The 15,642-nt window shown below is 36.5% G+C and overlaps 2 protein-coding genes and 1 pseudogene across 5 annotated transcripts; all 3 read right to left on the bottom strand.

Moving 5' to 3' along the window:
• Positions 1–354: 354 nt before the first annotated feature.
• LOC138908330 (uncharacterized mitochondrial protein AtMg00810-like) lies at positions 355–839 on the bottom strand (annotated as a pseudogene).
• A 1,957-nt stretch (positions 840–2,796) lies between these two features.
• On the bottom strand, positions 2,797–3,785 carry LOC138908329 (uncharacterized). The gene is made up of 3 exons (XM_070198988.1): positions 3,522–3,785; positions 3,144–3,429; positions 2,797–3,092 (listed from the first exon to the last, which is right to left on the bottom strand). Exons 1-3 carry the CDS (start codon positions 3,783–3,785, stop codon positions 2,797–2,799), a joined length of 846 nt encoding a protein of 281 aa, XP_070055089.1.
• Positions 3,786–7,101: 3,316 nt separating this feature from the next.
• Positions 7,102–10,213, bottom strand: LOC104103576 (cytochrome P450 71A3-like). Of its 4 annotated transcripts, XR_011414911.1 has the most exons (4): positions 9,047–10,212; positions 8,247–8,587; positions 8,062–8,166; positions 7,102–7,486 (listed from the first exon to the last, which is right to left on the bottom strand). XR_011414911.1 is itself a non-coding variant. In XM_070197436.1 (3 exons), exons 1-3 carry the CDS (start codon positions 9,938–9,940, stop codon positions 7,479–7,481), a joined length of 1,428 nt encoding a protein of 475 aa, XP_070053537.1. In that variant the 5' UTR covers positions 9,941–10,213; the 3' UTR covers positions 7,102–7,478. The 4 variants fall into 4 exon arrangements, 3 of the variants coding, with proteins under 3 accessions (XP_070053537.1, XP_070053536.1, XP_070053538.1); XM_070197436.1 differs by having other exon boundaries at positions 8,062–8,587; positions 9,047–10,213; XM_070197435.1 differs by having other exon boundaries at positions 7,978–8,587.
• Between the last annotated feature and the right edge of the window lie 5,429 nt (positions 10,214–15,642).

Raw genomic sequence — 15,642 nt, 5'->3', positions numbered from 1 at the left:
CAAAATCTTTCTTCCAAAAGAAGTTTTGTAAAAATATCAGCAAGTTGGGACTCAGTACTAATGAAGTCTAACAAAATATCACCTTTTGCAACATGATCGCAAATAAAATGATGCTTAATTTCTATATGTTTTGCCCTAGAATGATGTACAGAATTTTTGACAGACAAATAACACTTGTATTATCACAGAAAATAGGAGTAGAAGTGAGAGATAAATTATAATCGAGAAGTTGATGCATGATCCAAAGAACTTGTGTACAACAGCTTCCAACAGCTAAATACTCTCCTTCAGTAGTTGACAAGGCAACACAATATTTTTCTTGCTATGCCAGAAAATTAGAGCATTTCCCGGTTATTAGCATGTGCCACTAGTACTTTTTCTTTCAGTCCTATCACTTGCAAAATCTGCATCTGAAAAACCTTTTAAATCAAAATTGTTGGAATGAGCATACCATAGTCCTAATTCAGTGGTCCCAATGAGATATCTAATAATGCGTTTTACTGCAGTCAAATGAGATTCCTTTGGAGCCGAATAAATCTTGCACACTTACAAACACTGAATATTATATCTGGTCGACTAGCCGTGAGATATAGTAGAGATCCAATCATTCCTCTATACATTATTTCATCCACACTTTTTCCGTTCCTGTCCTCTTCAAGCGTAGTTGTTGGACTCATTGGAGTTCCAATGGGCTTTGCATTCTCCATTCCAAACTTTTTTATGAGTTCCCTGTTGTACTTGGTTTGGCTAATAGAAATCTCTTTGGAAGATTTCTTGATTTGTAATCCAAGAAAGAAGGTTATCTCACCCATCATGCTCATTTCGAATTCTCCTTTCATGATATGAGCAAATTCTTTACATAATATAGAGTTAGAGCTCCCAAAAATAATATCGTGTACATAAATTTGAGTAATAAGATTACCTGAATTTGAACGCTTAATAAACAGAGTTGTGTCGATGTTACCTCATTTGAAACCTTGATTTATAAGAAAAGAGCTTAATCTTTCATACCAGGTTCGAGGGGCTTGCTTGAGTCTGCATAAAGCTTTTGACAGCTTGAATACATGGTTTGAAAAGTTGTTGCTTACAAAGCCAGGAGGTTGTTTCACGTATACTTCTTCAGAGATATATCCATTTAGGAAGGCGCTTTTTATATCCATTTGAAATAGTTTGAATCCTTTATGAGCAGCTAAAGCAAGTAGTATTCAAATGGATTCTAATCTTGCTACAGGAGCAAATGTTTCATCATAGTCGATTCCTTCTTGCTGAGAGTAACCTTGGGCGACTAGCCTTGCTTTGTAAAGAACTACCTGACCAGATTCATTCAGCTTATTTCTGAAAACCCATTTAGTTCCTACGATGGAAGCATTTGAAGGTTTTGGAAGCAAGCCCCACACTTTATTTCTTTCAAATTGATCAAGTTCATCTTTTATGGATTTGACCCAATAGTCATTTTTTAGAGCAGAATTGGCCGCAGAATTGCATTCTACTAGCCTTTAGTAATTTGGTCATAACGTCTTGTAGGAGTGTTCCTTTTTTGGCTCAAGTTGTGATATTAAGGCCACGTGAGAGTTGAGCTTTTGAGATCTTCTGGTAGTGATACCTTCTTGTGGATTTCTAATGATGTACTTGTGGGGATATCCAAGTTCACTTTTCCATTCATTTGGAATACCTGTGACTGGCTCCTTTTCCACAGTAATTGACTGTTCAGCAGAAAATGGTTCATGGACTTCAATGTGCTCCTCAGTTGACTGATTTTGCTGATTTGTCACTTGATCGTGACTGTCTTTTCCTGATTCGTCTTCAATAAATCAACCATGCTTTTAAAAATGAACCTCATAGTCATTATCACATAGTTGATTAATACTGAGAACATTGTAACCAAGTTCATCAACCAGGTACACTTCGTCTATATCACATGTTCAGCTGAGAGAAACGCTTCCAACACCAATTACATTCCCTTTTGATTTGTCTCCAAACGTGACTGTTCCTCCATCTAGTTTGGTGACCATCTTGAATGGTTGTTTGTCACCAGTCATATGTATGGAACACGTGCTATCAAGGTACCATTTCCCTTTTCGATTCTTCTTGTGTTATTCCTTGAAAAAAGAAAAATTACTTATTTTTAGGTACCCAAGCCTGCTTGGGTCCTGAATGATTAGTGCTCTGAGTATTAGCTTGACTAAAGGGATTGGGTCGCCAGACCCATCTCCTGTTGTTCTTAAACTTGCAATGATTAGAGGTATGACCGAGTTTTTCACAATTAAAATATGAGGGGTTATTGGAATTTTCAGAGACTTTTTCTCCTCTGATTTTAATCCTCCAATGGTTAGAGTTATGCCCATTTTTTCCACAATGAGTACATGCAGAAAGATTTCTAGTTCTAGTCGGAGATTTATGACGAGTAAACTGATTTGATCTAACTGAACTATGATTGATGGATTTTCGCAATCCATTCAGTTGAAGTTGAAGTTCATTAACTTCATCTTGAAGCATATCTCTCTCAATTTCACATACTTCTAACTTCAAAGCCCGGTCTTTCTTTTCTCTTTGGATTTTTCGAAGTTCATTCAGAACTTTCTCAATATCTACAAGAGCAATATCAATAAATTCTTGGAGTTCATGATCATTAGGACATGTAGGAAGACGTACCTAACTTATTCATTCGTCTGCCATGAGACCAAGTTCACCCGAGTCTTCATCGCTATCTTCTTTAATGGCCATGAAGCACATGTTGGCAATTTATTCGTGATCAGATTCTTCTTCATCACTCCAAGCTCCAAATGATTTCTTCTTTTAAAAGTTCCTGCTTAGTTTCTTTTTCAGTTCAGGGAATTCAGCTTGAATGTGTTTATGTTTTCCACTCTCGTAGCATCTTCCATCATTTTTGTCATTATCATTGTTCATCTTCCCTTTTCTAAAATTTGATTTACCTCTTATGTTGTTTCTGTTTTTCTTCATCATGCTTGTTACAACTTTGGAAAGCATAGCTATGTTCTCATCTTCTTCTTCTTCTTTTTCTTCTTCTTCTTCTTCTTCTTCTTCTTCTTCTTCAGCCACATTTGCTTTGAATGCAACTGTCTTCTTCTTTTCTTATTGAACTTGCCTATCTAAGTGTGTTTTCTCAAACGCAATTAGATCACCTCTAAATTCATCATAGGACATTTTGTCAAGATCCTGACATTCCAAAGCAATGACTTTGGGTTGCCAAATTGTGGGAAGACTTCTCAGAATTTTTCTGACTTGTTCTCCACTTTTGATTGGTCTACCAAATGATTTTAAGTCTCCGTGAATTTTGCTGAACCTGGAAAATATTTCCTCTACTGATTTTTCATCCTTCATTTGAAACAATTCATAGTCTCGAACTAGGAGATTGATCCTTGTTTCTTTCACTTTGTTGGTTCCTTCATATGTGACCTCTAACTTATCCTACATTTTTTTGCAGTTTTACAACTTGATATCTTTTCATATTCTTCTCCGCTGATAGCATTGTGCAACAGATATTTTGCCTTAGCATTCACTTGAATAACGACTGATTGTTCTTCAGTGTAATCATCTAAGTCAAGAGTATCAGATGATATTATGATTTGACTGTTGTCGTCCTTCTTTGGCAGAATTGGAAGATTTTCTTTCTTGATCATGCGCCAAAATTTAATATCATATGACATAGTGTAGGTCTCCATGCGCACTTTCCAATGAGAGAAGTGCTGACCATTGGAGTAAGGGGATCGTACCTGAGAAGTTCCTTCTTGAAATAGTGCTCCAACGACTGTATTTGATCCCATGATCTTTTCCTCACTTGTTGTTAAGCAATGTTAGTGAGTCTTACTCTGATACCAATTGAAAGTACAAGAGAGGGGTGAATTGTAACTAATTTAAAAACTTAGTCGACTTAGAAGAGACTTAGTCGACTTAGCTTTATCAGCAGGTTTGATTGACGATGAAAATAAATTGCAAGAAATTTAAAGGCTGAGAACACATGAGTTTTATACTGGTTCAGTACCGGTATGGTACCTACATCCAATTACCTTGGGTCACCAGGGTTCTCTTACATTTTCAATGGTTGGTTTCAGTAGCAGTGGTTTTATGGATCATTTACCACCAACAATTTTCGGCAACAATATTTTATAAACTTGACACAACTCTTGTTTTGCTTCCTAATACTTCCTTTCTCTTGAGAAACTAGTAAACTTAGGAATACAGTGTTTGTGCTAAGAACTAGGAAGATATAGAAAACAGTGGTAAGTTGCGTAGTTGAATTTTTGAGTTTGCCAGTATAACGACCTGGTCAATCGTTTCGAGAGTTGTAGCCTCATTTTTCCCATTTCTGCTTATTTATATGTTGTCCAGCTGTGTTGAATTGAATCGAGTTGGTAGGTTTGGGTTCGGAGTAGTTTTGGAATAAAATGAATACTTAGTCTCTTAGTTAGAAAGTTAAGTTAGAAAAGTCAATCGGAAGTTGACTTATGAGTAAACGAATTCAGATGTGAATTTTTATGATTCCGTTAGCTTCGTTGGGTGATTTTTGACTTAGGAGTGTGTCCGGATTGTAATTTGGAGGTCCGTGGTAGAATTAGGCTTGAATTGGCGAAAGTTAGAAATTTGGCGATTTTGGTCAGCAGTAGAAAATTAGGTATCGGGGTCGGAATGGAATTTTGGAAGTTGGATTAGGTTCGTAGTGTCATTTTTGATGTGTGTGCAAAATTTGAGGTCATTCGGACATGGTTTGATAGGTTTCGGCTTCGTTGGCGAATTTTGGAAGTTTAGAAGTTCTTAGGCTTGAATCCGAGGTTGATTTGGTGTTATGGTATTGTTTTGGGTGTTCCGAAGGTTCGACTAAGTTCAGGTAGTGATATGTGACTTGTTGGAATTATGGGTTGAGGTCCCGAGGGGCTCGGGATGATTTCGGATGGGTATCGGGGAGTTTGGAAGTTGGAAAATGCAGCTGAAGCTGTTGCTACTGCTATTTTCGTCGCTGGTGCGCAAGGGGGTTCGCAGGTGTGGGCAGTGCTGGGATAGGCAGGATGCGCAGGTGCGAGAAGGATATCGCATCTGCGAGCCCGCAGGTGCGAGACCTGGGGCGCAGATGCGTAAGGAAGGAAGAAGGATGGCTTCGCAGATGCGGCGTGTCACGCGCAGGTGCGCAAGCGCAGGTGTGACAGGTTGGTCGCAGATGCAGAACCTGGGCTCATAAGTGAGTTCCGCACCTGCAATGGAGTTTTTCGCAGATGCGGTTGCGCAGAAGTGAGAAAGGGTCCACAGGTGCGGAACCCCTGGGGCAGAACCTATAAAAGTAACCCTTCGCGAATGTTTGCCCTTTTTCCACCATTGTTGAACGGTTTTTGAGCTTAGGGCAGTGTTTTCCAAGGGAGAAACAAGAGATATCACTGAGGTAAGTTACTTGGGTTTATTTACGCGTGTTTTTAATGATTTTCCGCTGATTAGCCATGAAATTAGTAGGGGTTTAGGGTGAAATTGAGGGAGTTAGGTTTTGAGTTTTGGAGAGTTTTAAGTAAGGATTTGAGGGACCAAACGGAGTCCAATTTTGATGAATTTTATATGGTTAGACTCGGGAGAGGACGAGGATTGTTATTCTGCCATTTTTGACTAGTTTCGAGATGTGGTCCTGGGGGTCTGGCTTTAGCCGATTTCGGAATTTTGGTCTATTTATGTAGTTTTTATTGTGTAATTCGATTCGTTAGCCTATGTTGATAGTAGTATTCTGATTTTGGTTAGATTCAGAGCTTTTGGAGACCGAGTCCAGAGACGAGGGCATCCCGGAGTAGGATTTTACGCTGTTAAGGTAAGTAACCGTTTTAACTCTGGCTTTGAGGGTATAAACCCGGAGATTTGACATCATGTGATTGTTTGGAAGTGATGCCCATGCTAGGTTAGGACGTGTGGGTGTGCACCGCGAGGTGATTCAGACTTGGTCCGTCCCATGAGGCTGTGAGACCTAATGGCTATTATTTGTGGTTATGTGTTTATTTATTGTTGAACTTGTTTGCCTTCATGTTAGAGATCAAACTTAGGCTTTATTCATACTCATATTATTTGCACTCAGTCATAGATATTATTGTACATGTTTACGTCAATCCCTATTATTTTGCTGATATGATGTGATACTTGACGTGGGCTGTATTTCCCTTATTTGTTTATGATGGTGAGGCTAGAGAGGTACATGACTGAGTGAGGCCGAGGGCCTGTTGTGAGTATTTGATTGAGACACGTGAGGTGTCTGTGCAGCATGTGAGTTGTCCGTGCGGATTCGGGTATTGATACCATAGCGCGTGAGTTGTCCGCGTAGAACGTGAGTTGACCGTGCGGATCCAGGGATTTGATATTATGGCACGTGAGTTATTCGTGCTTAGCGCTTGGGCTTTGGGATCCCCTCCGGAGTCTGTACATACCCCCAGTGAGCGCAGGTACGTATTGAGTGTTGAGTGCGATTGCCGAGAACCGAGTGCTGAGTGATGGAGTGACATTGCTGTGAGGATTCATTGCTTTTGTTGTTGCTGCATTTTACCCGTTAATTTCTTTGTAGCATTTATTGAGTTGATGGAATTTACCTGTTTATTTTTGTTTATTTTAAATTGTGATAAAGAAGTAATTTAATTATTTTACTTAGCTCATCACTACTACTCAGTTCCTTAGTTATTTCTTTTACTACTGAGTCGATTGTACTCACACTACACCCCTGCACTTTATGTGCAGATTCAGGTAAGTTAGAGCACGGCAATCGTTGAGTTCAGGCCGGCTATCGTTAGAGACTGCAAGGTAGCTGTTTGCGTCTGCAGGACCTTGTTACTCCTTTTATCATTTCTTATTTTGGACTGTATTGACAGTTAGACAGTTTTATTTCTTAGTTCATAGATTTAGACGCTCATGACTTAGTAACACCCCGATGTTTGGGGCTCGTTTTCATATTTTCTATAATTATATTTAGAGTTGATTTAGTTTATGAAAAATTCAAATGTTGAAAATATTTTATTAAATTCTTGTAATCGATTTAGTAGTAATATTTTGGGAAATAGGCTTGCTTTGTAACACGATAGGCGCCATCACGACCATGGTTAGATTTTTGGGTCGTGACAGCAAGTCTTCATATATGAGAGTTTTAAGTAGCCGTTGCAGATTGACCCTTGAATGATGCACAAAATATTCTAAGAGTTTTAACCCAAGGGGTGCCTCCGAATCCTGCTCAAGAGATGGGCTGGATTCATTTACGTCCTTCCTTTTCGTATTCATAATCAGGGGAGTGATTTGTGGCTTGACTTGATTGATCAATCTTCTGAATCTCCAGATTCCAAATCAATCCTTGAAGTAGGGACTGTCTTTCTATAGCGATTGCGCTTGATCTTGTTTCCTTTTTTATGGCCTTGACATCCTTTGATTTAGCATTGTCCTTGCTGCATTTGATCTTGTTTCCTTTATGATATCTTTAACATATTGACTACCTTTGATTTAGTACTGCTTTCCTAATTTCCTGCAATTAAATAGATACAGTTAGATTTATATTATTGTCATCATTGAAACTTAGGTATAACAAAGTCTATATATATAAAATGTCAAATTCGTTCAAGTAGTACGACGATGATTCATTCTGATAATATTTTTCACGTTAATGGAATAAAGACTTGCTCCTTGAGTCCTCTCTCAAACATGGACCAAGAGCAAATAGATTGACACATAAAACATTTCTATTTTGTAGTAGTTGTACACTGTTGTATGTTATGCAAAAAGATTCTGCTTCAAAAGCCCTGGGCTCAGTTTATCCTTTTCTTCATTTTCTTACAACTGTGGTATTCTGCAAATTTGCGTGCATTGGTACCTATTATCTTCTATCTGTAAAAGTATCAGATAAACTTAAAGTATAAATATCGTACATCGTTTTATTATAACATTCATTTAGAGCTTTTTTTCTTCATCTCTAGCAAGTATTTAACATGGGTGAATATTTCAGAAAAGGCTACTAACTAGAGTAAGGAGTGGCCACTGCTAGCAAAGGTGATTTCCTACGAACAGTGATGCCAGTGCCTTCAGTCATATCCAAATCCCCACCTTTTATCCCTTGTGGTAATGCAAAATTGAACTTGTGCACAAGCCTTGCTAATGCTAGCTCATTTACAATAATACCAAAAGCAATTCCTGGACAGCCCCTCCTGCCTGCACCAAAGGGAATCAACTCAAAGTTTAGTCCTTTGACATCAATATCACTACTTAAAAAAAATCTCTCTGGCCGGTACTTCTCTGGATTTTCCCACGACAATGGGTCTCTTCCGATTGCCCAAGCATTAACAATGACTTGAGTTTTAGCAGGGATATGATAGCCTAGTAATTTTACGTCTTCCAATGATTCTCGAGGGATTAGCAGTGGAACCGGTGGATGAAGTCTGAGAGTTTCTTTGATCACTGCTTTCAGATACTGCATATTTCCTAAGTCGTCCTCTGTTATCTCTGATTTCCCTTGGGCTAATTGTCGCACTTCATTCTGTAATTTTTCCATGGCACTCGGATGCGTCAAAAGCTCTGTCATTATCCACTCCAGAGTTGTATAAGTTGTATCCGTACCAGCAGCAAATGTATCCTATGCATTAAAAAGAAACACAGAGCAATTAAATAGCTGAAGCTCCATTTTACATCCAGAGTTTTCCAATATTTGAATTACAGTCACTATCCATGGGTGGATGAAGCAGTAAAACACTTGGTGCAGTTTCACCATTGCTTTTCTTCTTGAATTAATTAGTATTATTTCACATTCATTGATTTAATTTTTTTGAAGAATTAGCCCAAATAGCCGCCCACCCAACTACTTAAACTAAAAATAGCATGCGGAAGTATGATATATGCATAATTTATGTATTATATGTGTATAATCAATATATAATTTATGTATATGATAGAAAAACTAAACAATGAATATGACCGGCCATTTGTGTATAGAAAATATCAAAGACACACACCATAAGAAATACCTTAAGACACCAAATTTTTATTATGGGGACAATACTAATACAATTCAGGTTTGGAAGTACGAGAGGCTTACCAAGAGAATAGCTTTCAATGAATCCCTTTGAAGAGGATAGCCTGTTTCATCTCCATTCTGAATTTCCAACAAAACGTCCACGAAGTCTTTAGCTTCCCCCGAGCGGTATTCTCCTTTTCTGATATGTTCTTCAATCACACTCTCCAAAAATGTGTCCAACTCTTTTGCTGTTTTCTCCACTTCAGTGTCAAGACCACTAATTTTATTGAGCCATTCAAGCCATGGAATATATTCCCCAACGTTGAATGTACCTAAAAGGTTCACAAATCCATCTAAGGTGGCTTTAGCATTTATTCCACTTTCCCCTTCATTATATTTCCTCCCTAAGGCCACTCTGCTAATAATGTTATTAGTCAGAGAACAGAAAAGATCTCTCAAATCTATCACCGAACTCGAATATTCACACTCTTGTTTGATATTTTCAATCATGTTCGATATTTCTTCTTCTCTGACATAACGAAAAGATCGGACTCTTTTGTTGCTAAGAAGATGAAGCACAGTAACACTTCTTACTTGCCTCCAATATTCACCATAAGGACTGAAGGCTATATCTTTGGAGCCATAAAATAGTCTATCAGCAATGCTGGATTTAGGTCTGCTTGACCAGACGAGATCATGGGTTTTCATGATATTACGAGCAGCAGCAGCACAGGAAGCAACGACCACTGGCTTACTGCCAAAGTGAAGTAGCATTACTGGACCATGTTTTTCTGATAGTTTATGGAGAGAACGATGAGGATGTGACCCAAGTTGGTGCAAATTTCCTATTATTGGAAGCTTTCTTGGAGATAGTGGTAACTTATTTTGGGTGTTTGAAGTAATAAAGAACCGTTGATGGAGGAAGAAAATGAAAACAAGCAGAGAAATTATAAGAGTGTAAAAGGGGAGATCCATTTTTGTTTGAGCAAGGAGTATTAGAAGAATTCAAGAATTGGGTATAATATATTTGGAGACAAATGTATATAGAAAACAAACGTCATACCTAAAGCTGATTTTGTGTGTTGGCACATATTCGGAAAAGCTTCACCACACAAACTAAAGGAGACGTTCGACCGCAATTATCTGCATTGCATGACAAAAAGGAACCAAGATACTTGCCCTGCTTCTAGCTAGCAAATAATTACATTTTCTTTTTCTTTCTTTTTTGTTCTTTTCATCTTGGTTTCCATATATAATTCCTTTCTATGTGATAAGGAAAATGAAAAAATCCCAATGCGTTCATTTCATATTATATTTCTATAAATAGCTAAATTGAAGTCCACAAAAGTAATTAAAAATTGTATACGATAATGTTCTTTCATTGAGGCACATTGTTCTTCGTTTTCAACGATACATAAGGCCATAAGTTTTTGTTTGCTTTTTTCCATTTTAATTTATATTGATTTTTTTTCATCTTCTACTAAATTGACAAAATAATAATACAATTTCGCAACAAATTTTGGGGCAATCTCTCATTATAGTCAAGAGTGTAATAAGTGTATATTACTCCATATTACACACTAAGATAATAAATAGTCCTTCCCGATAGCGGCATCAAAAATTTATTGCGGTCAAACGCACATGCAAGTATACGCGATCGTCAAGTAATAGGTAATTAGAAGTCAGATGTTGAAACTTATATCCAACTATTAACTAAATTAGATTATCCTAATTATTTAGATAATGATCATACTATATTATAAGGATGAAGATCAAAATTTAAATGTGAAAGACCAAAATGACCCTATAATATTATTGAATTTTTATGCCCTTAAAATTTATATTAATAATACCTTCAATATTAATAAATAAAATAAGTAAACTACAAAAGTTATTTTATAATGTTAAATTTGCCTTGAGATTGTTAAAGAATTAATTAAGGTACATGTGTCTAAATTCTTCGCTTTATAAAGTTAAGCTATTTACGGTTCTTATATTTTATCTTCTCCTTTTATCTTTCTTAGCTTAAATATTCAGATTATTATGATTTCTAAGTGCAATTCTTTTCTTATAAATGCAATCATAATTTAAAGCGTCTTACCATCCATGTACAAAACGATATAAATTTTTCAGTTTTATACTAATTATATGGAATATACGTACAACGTGTGTGCCCAACGACTAGTTAAACTCAAAAGTGGTGATACTAAACTAATTAAACTAAAAAGAAAACACTAATAAACTCTAAACAAAAGTAGAATAGGTTTTTATGTTATCAATATGATGAAAACGATCTAGGATTATGAGCTATCTAACAATCCTATAGTATTCTTCACTTAAATTGACTAATTAATTTATCTGATTTATTAGTTGACATGGTTAATATTGCTCATAAGAATCTATCGAGTTCTTACTCGTTTATTCAAGCTAATCTAACGCCGATATGTCTATGGAGTTAGAATCAATAAGAATGCATTCATAATTTCCGAAATAACCAAGCAAGGCAATTAGCATATGTCTATCCTAACAGCGAATTTGTTCCCCGATGCCCAGATTCAAGAACCTGCTCCACTCAATCCTATCTAGAATTCCCGATGCCCAAATTCAAGAACCTGCTCTACTCAATCCTATCTAGAATTCTCACTTTCGAGTTCATAAACTAAAGGAGACGTTCGACCGCAATTATTTGCATTGCATGACAAAAAAGGAAAACGTAATCTAACTTTAACCACAAAATTTGTTTCGTACGATGTACGTTCACTAGATAGTTGATAAGCAACTAATATACTTGCCCTGCTTCTAGCTAGCAAATAATTACATTTTCTTTTTCTTTCTTTTTTGTTCTTTTCATCTTGGTTTTCATATATAATTCCTTTCTATGTGATACGGAAAATGAAAAAATCCAGCATAGTTATGAACATGTTGTTTGTGTTTTGAGTATTTTTGAAGTAAGGCATAAGTTAAGGGAAGTGTAAGTGATTGCATATGCTACAGTTTAATTGTTGCTATCAACCATGGTCATTGGTGTAGTGTGTCTCGAATGTGTAAATATGAAGTGCTCAAGGATAGTGTAAATTGTTGGTTGACTCGAGGATGAGCAACATTTAAGTGTGGGGTAGTGATATTTAGCTATAATTATATATATTTTTAGTGCGTTACCTACCTTATATTTTGGTGCTTTAATACTAAATTGTACTGTATTTAATTGAGTTTATTTTATGTGTAGGTATTTTATGATGAAAATTGTAAGCAAAGCAAATATTTTGAAAGTATATTATATGTATTTAAATGATTGCATGCAATTGTAGACACAAGAATTAAAGAATTGAAGGTTTGGAGATTACCTATTAGCACTCAAAAGCAACGAGCTTCGAGAGAAAAAGTTAGGCAACAATAAATTGGATAAGTAGGTGAAGCGAGACTTTCTGCTGGCGTTTGAGCTAGCGAGGCACGGTTTGACGCGAGAAGCTTCGCGCGTGACGCGTGATCCGAGTCTCAAGCCTATTTTGTCTTCTTTTTTTATTTTGAATTTGGTTATTTTGTCTAGACATTTTTCCTACACCTATAAATACTCTTTAAACACTATTTCTTAGAGAGATTGGACGAAGGGAGAGCACAGAGCCGCCGGGGAAGCTGGAATTCATCAAATTACATTTTTCTTCCATCAAACTTTGTAAACTTTACGTTTCTTTGAATGAATTATTGTTTTGCTACCATGTCTATGTGGAGCTAAACTTCGTATTCTTGGGTTGTGGTTGTCATGAATGTTGAAATTTATTAATTATATTACTGTTAATTCGAGTTATCATCTTTGGTTGTTTCTCTAATTCTGTGCATAATTGCTTAATTGTTTGACCAGCAGTTGAGTTCTATTTACTATTTATGCTATGCTTGGGAGAGTAAAAGTAGAGAGAGCTTGTTTCTGAACCCGTGGCACGGGGAAAGATTTCGCGGTTAGGTTAACAGTCTTACTTAGTTGAATACCGTATTATATTCGTTCTTGATAGATTCAAAACTAGGAATATAAGGTTGATATATTATGGATAGACAGATAGTATTGTGGGAACATGCTATTTATATAAACGATCCGGTCAACTAGCAATCATAGATAATGTGGATTAACATGTGTAATTACGAACCCAATAGGATTGGCAAACCGACCACAGCCCTGGAATCTTCTTCTCCTTTGATTAAAATCTAACCATAATCGCTTACTCCTAATTAATTTAGCTAATTACTTGTTTAATTTTCGCAATAGTAGTTTAGTAGAAAAATAATATTTTTTTATTATCTTGGACAGTAAATTGACTTTAGTTTGCTTAGTTAACGATTAATATAAGTCTCAGTGGGTTCGACATCCGACTTTCGAGTCACTTTATTATTTAATGGCCACGTATATTTGCGTGTACTTGAGAACCAACAAGTTTTTGACTAGTCCGAATTTAGGGAGTGTTACAACTTCATCCTTTATACTTTTAAGAGAATGCAACCCAGCCCTCTGCCAAGAACAAAAGAACACCAACATTTGAAAAATTCTGACCAACATGAAAAGAGAAAAAAACTAGCAAGAATAAAAAAATAAAAATTAAATAGCTTAATTAGCTTCAAGATTAGCTGAAGCCTAAACAGATGGTCAACGAATACACCACATGAATCAAGAAAAATACGAGACAGATCAATTATATTTATTTTTAAAAACAAATTAAGTATTCATGGGGCAGATTAGCAAGTTAGCGTCTACAGTGGGATCAATAATTCAACAAGTAGCTGTATATCTATTTTTTTTAACAGAACAGACGAAAAGTTTTCATCATCCAATGCCTCACGTAAAATATCAGATTTTTCTAAAGATTGCAAGAAATACTCATAACCTTAATAAAGATTTAACACATCCTTGACAGTTATGTATAAAATGAAATCTCCATGACTTAGAACTAATCTCAAACGTTGACACATATCTAGTTTTTCACGTGAAACTAGCCTTAATCCTTTTAGAAAGCCACAACCTCAATGTAAACGAAGCTCTTCCTTGTTTTATTTATCGAAAATGTTGGATTTTCAAGTGTGTAAACTAAGTTTGAAGAAATTTCCTATTTGTTTTTTAAGCTAATCGAGAATCAGAAATTAGTGCTACATACACCCTAAAACTATGTTATTTCATTGACTTAGAATTTGTAAAAGTGTGTTTCTTTTACGTGTGTGGAAGTTTGTCTATTTATTGCAGACGAAACTTTCAAAAGGATAGAGCACAACTGCACAGAGAGATGGTAATCGCGCCATAGGTGATAGGACTGTAGTTGGAAATTATCTCCATCAACTAGAAATTTTGATGTTTCTTCTTGATCCTTTATACTTTGTGAGAATGCATCCCAGCCCTCTTCCAAGAGCAAAAGAACATCAACATTTGTAAAGTTATAACAAGCACGAAAAGAAAAGAAAAACAAGCAAGAATCACTAAAATATTACTAGTGAATAACGTAGCTGAAGAAATGTTAAAGAATTCACCACGTAAATCAAGGAAAATACATGACAGATCCCAATTATAGAATTATTTAAAGAAACCAAAGTATACATGGTGCAAACTTGCAAGTTTGCGTCTAATTCAACTAGTAGCTATTAATTTCTGTAATAGTATGTGTAAACTAATTACTATCTCAAAATCAATTCGAGAAGAAAATGGTGGTGAGAGTACACCAAGTACTTTTTTGCATTCATCATCCTCCCATGGTTAGTACTAACTTACAAGGTCGTTTTTTTTTTAATTGGCTGTTTCTGGCTAATGCATAGGACGCGTTTGCTGCGGGTGCGGATTCAACATATACAGCTCTAGAGTGGACAATGACTGAGCTTTTGAGGCATCCAAGAGCCATGAAAACATTACAAAATGAAGTGCGAGGACTAGCCCAAGGGAAATCAGAGATAACAGAGGATGATTTAGGAAATATGCAGTACCTGAAAGCCGTGATCAAGGAGAGTCTCAGACTTCATCCACCGTTTCCACTACTAATCCCTCGAGAACCAACAGAAGACGTAAAATTACTAGGCTATCACATACCTGCTAAAACTCAAGTCATAATTAATGCTTGGGCAATCGGAAGAGATCCGTTGTCGTTAGGGATGGCAATGGGGCGGGTTTGTGAGTTTACGGTTGGGGGACGGGTTCAATTTTTAACTAAAAACATCACGCGGGGCGAGAATTTTATTTTTTGAACTAACAGACATAAAGGCTAAATATTATATTCTTGAGCGGTCTTAAATAGGAAACATCAATCAAAAACCAAAGACTGTTTTGCTAGCATAAGTTGGAACCAACGACAAACTTTTGGCATAGATTTTAAATTTGCAGATGAAAGTCATTCTAGAACCATTGTAAGTTATAAAAATAATTGTATACGGTAATGCCATTGAAAATACAAATACAGTAGTGAATTAATGACAGAACAATTACATATGAGACAACAATCAGGATTTCCTTCAGCTAATTTTTATTGGCAAAAAAATCACCAAAAAAGAGAGAATTTTTATTAAAAAAATTGTGGGGCGAGGCGGGTGGAGTGTGGAGCGGGTGGACGCAGTGCGGGGCGGGACGGGTTGAAATTGTACGGGTTCAGACAGAACCCGCCCCGCACCTGCACCCGCACCGCCTGCCATTACTAGTTGTCGTGGGATGATCCAGA

Source organism: Nicotiana tomentosiformis, chromosome 3, assembly GCF_000390325.3.
Source record: "Nicotiana tomentosiformis chromosome 3, ASM39032v3, whole genome shotgun sequence".
NCBI classification, from domain to species: Eukaryota; Viridiplantae; Streptophyta; class Magnoliopsida; order Solanales; family Solanaceae; genus Nicotiana; species Nicotiana tomentosiformis.
Note: the sequence above shows the minus strand (reverse complement) of the source record. Positions and strands in the feature narration are given on the sequence as shown.

Coding starts and splice junctions, on each gene's coding strand:
- LOC138908329 (XM_070198988.1), bottom strand. CDS start 3,785: ATGGGATCAAATACAGTCGTTGGAGCACTATTTCAAGAAGGAACTTCT. Junction 3,430..3,521: donor AACAATCAGTCGTTATTCAA/GTGAATGCTAAG, acceptor AAAAAAATGTAG/GATAAGTTAGAGGTCACATA. Junction 3,093..3,143: donor GTCCTATGATGAATTTAGAG/GTGATCTAATTG, acceptor AAGTTCAATAAG/AAAAGAAGAAGACAGTTGCA.
- LOC104103576 (XM_070197435.1), bottom strand. CDS start 9,940: ATGGATCTCCCCTTTTACACTCTTATAATTTCTCTGCTTGTTTTCATT. Junction 8,588..9,046: donor CATTGAAAGCTATTCTCTTG/GTAAGCCTCTCG, acceptor TTTAATGCATAG/GATACATTTGCTGCTGGTAC.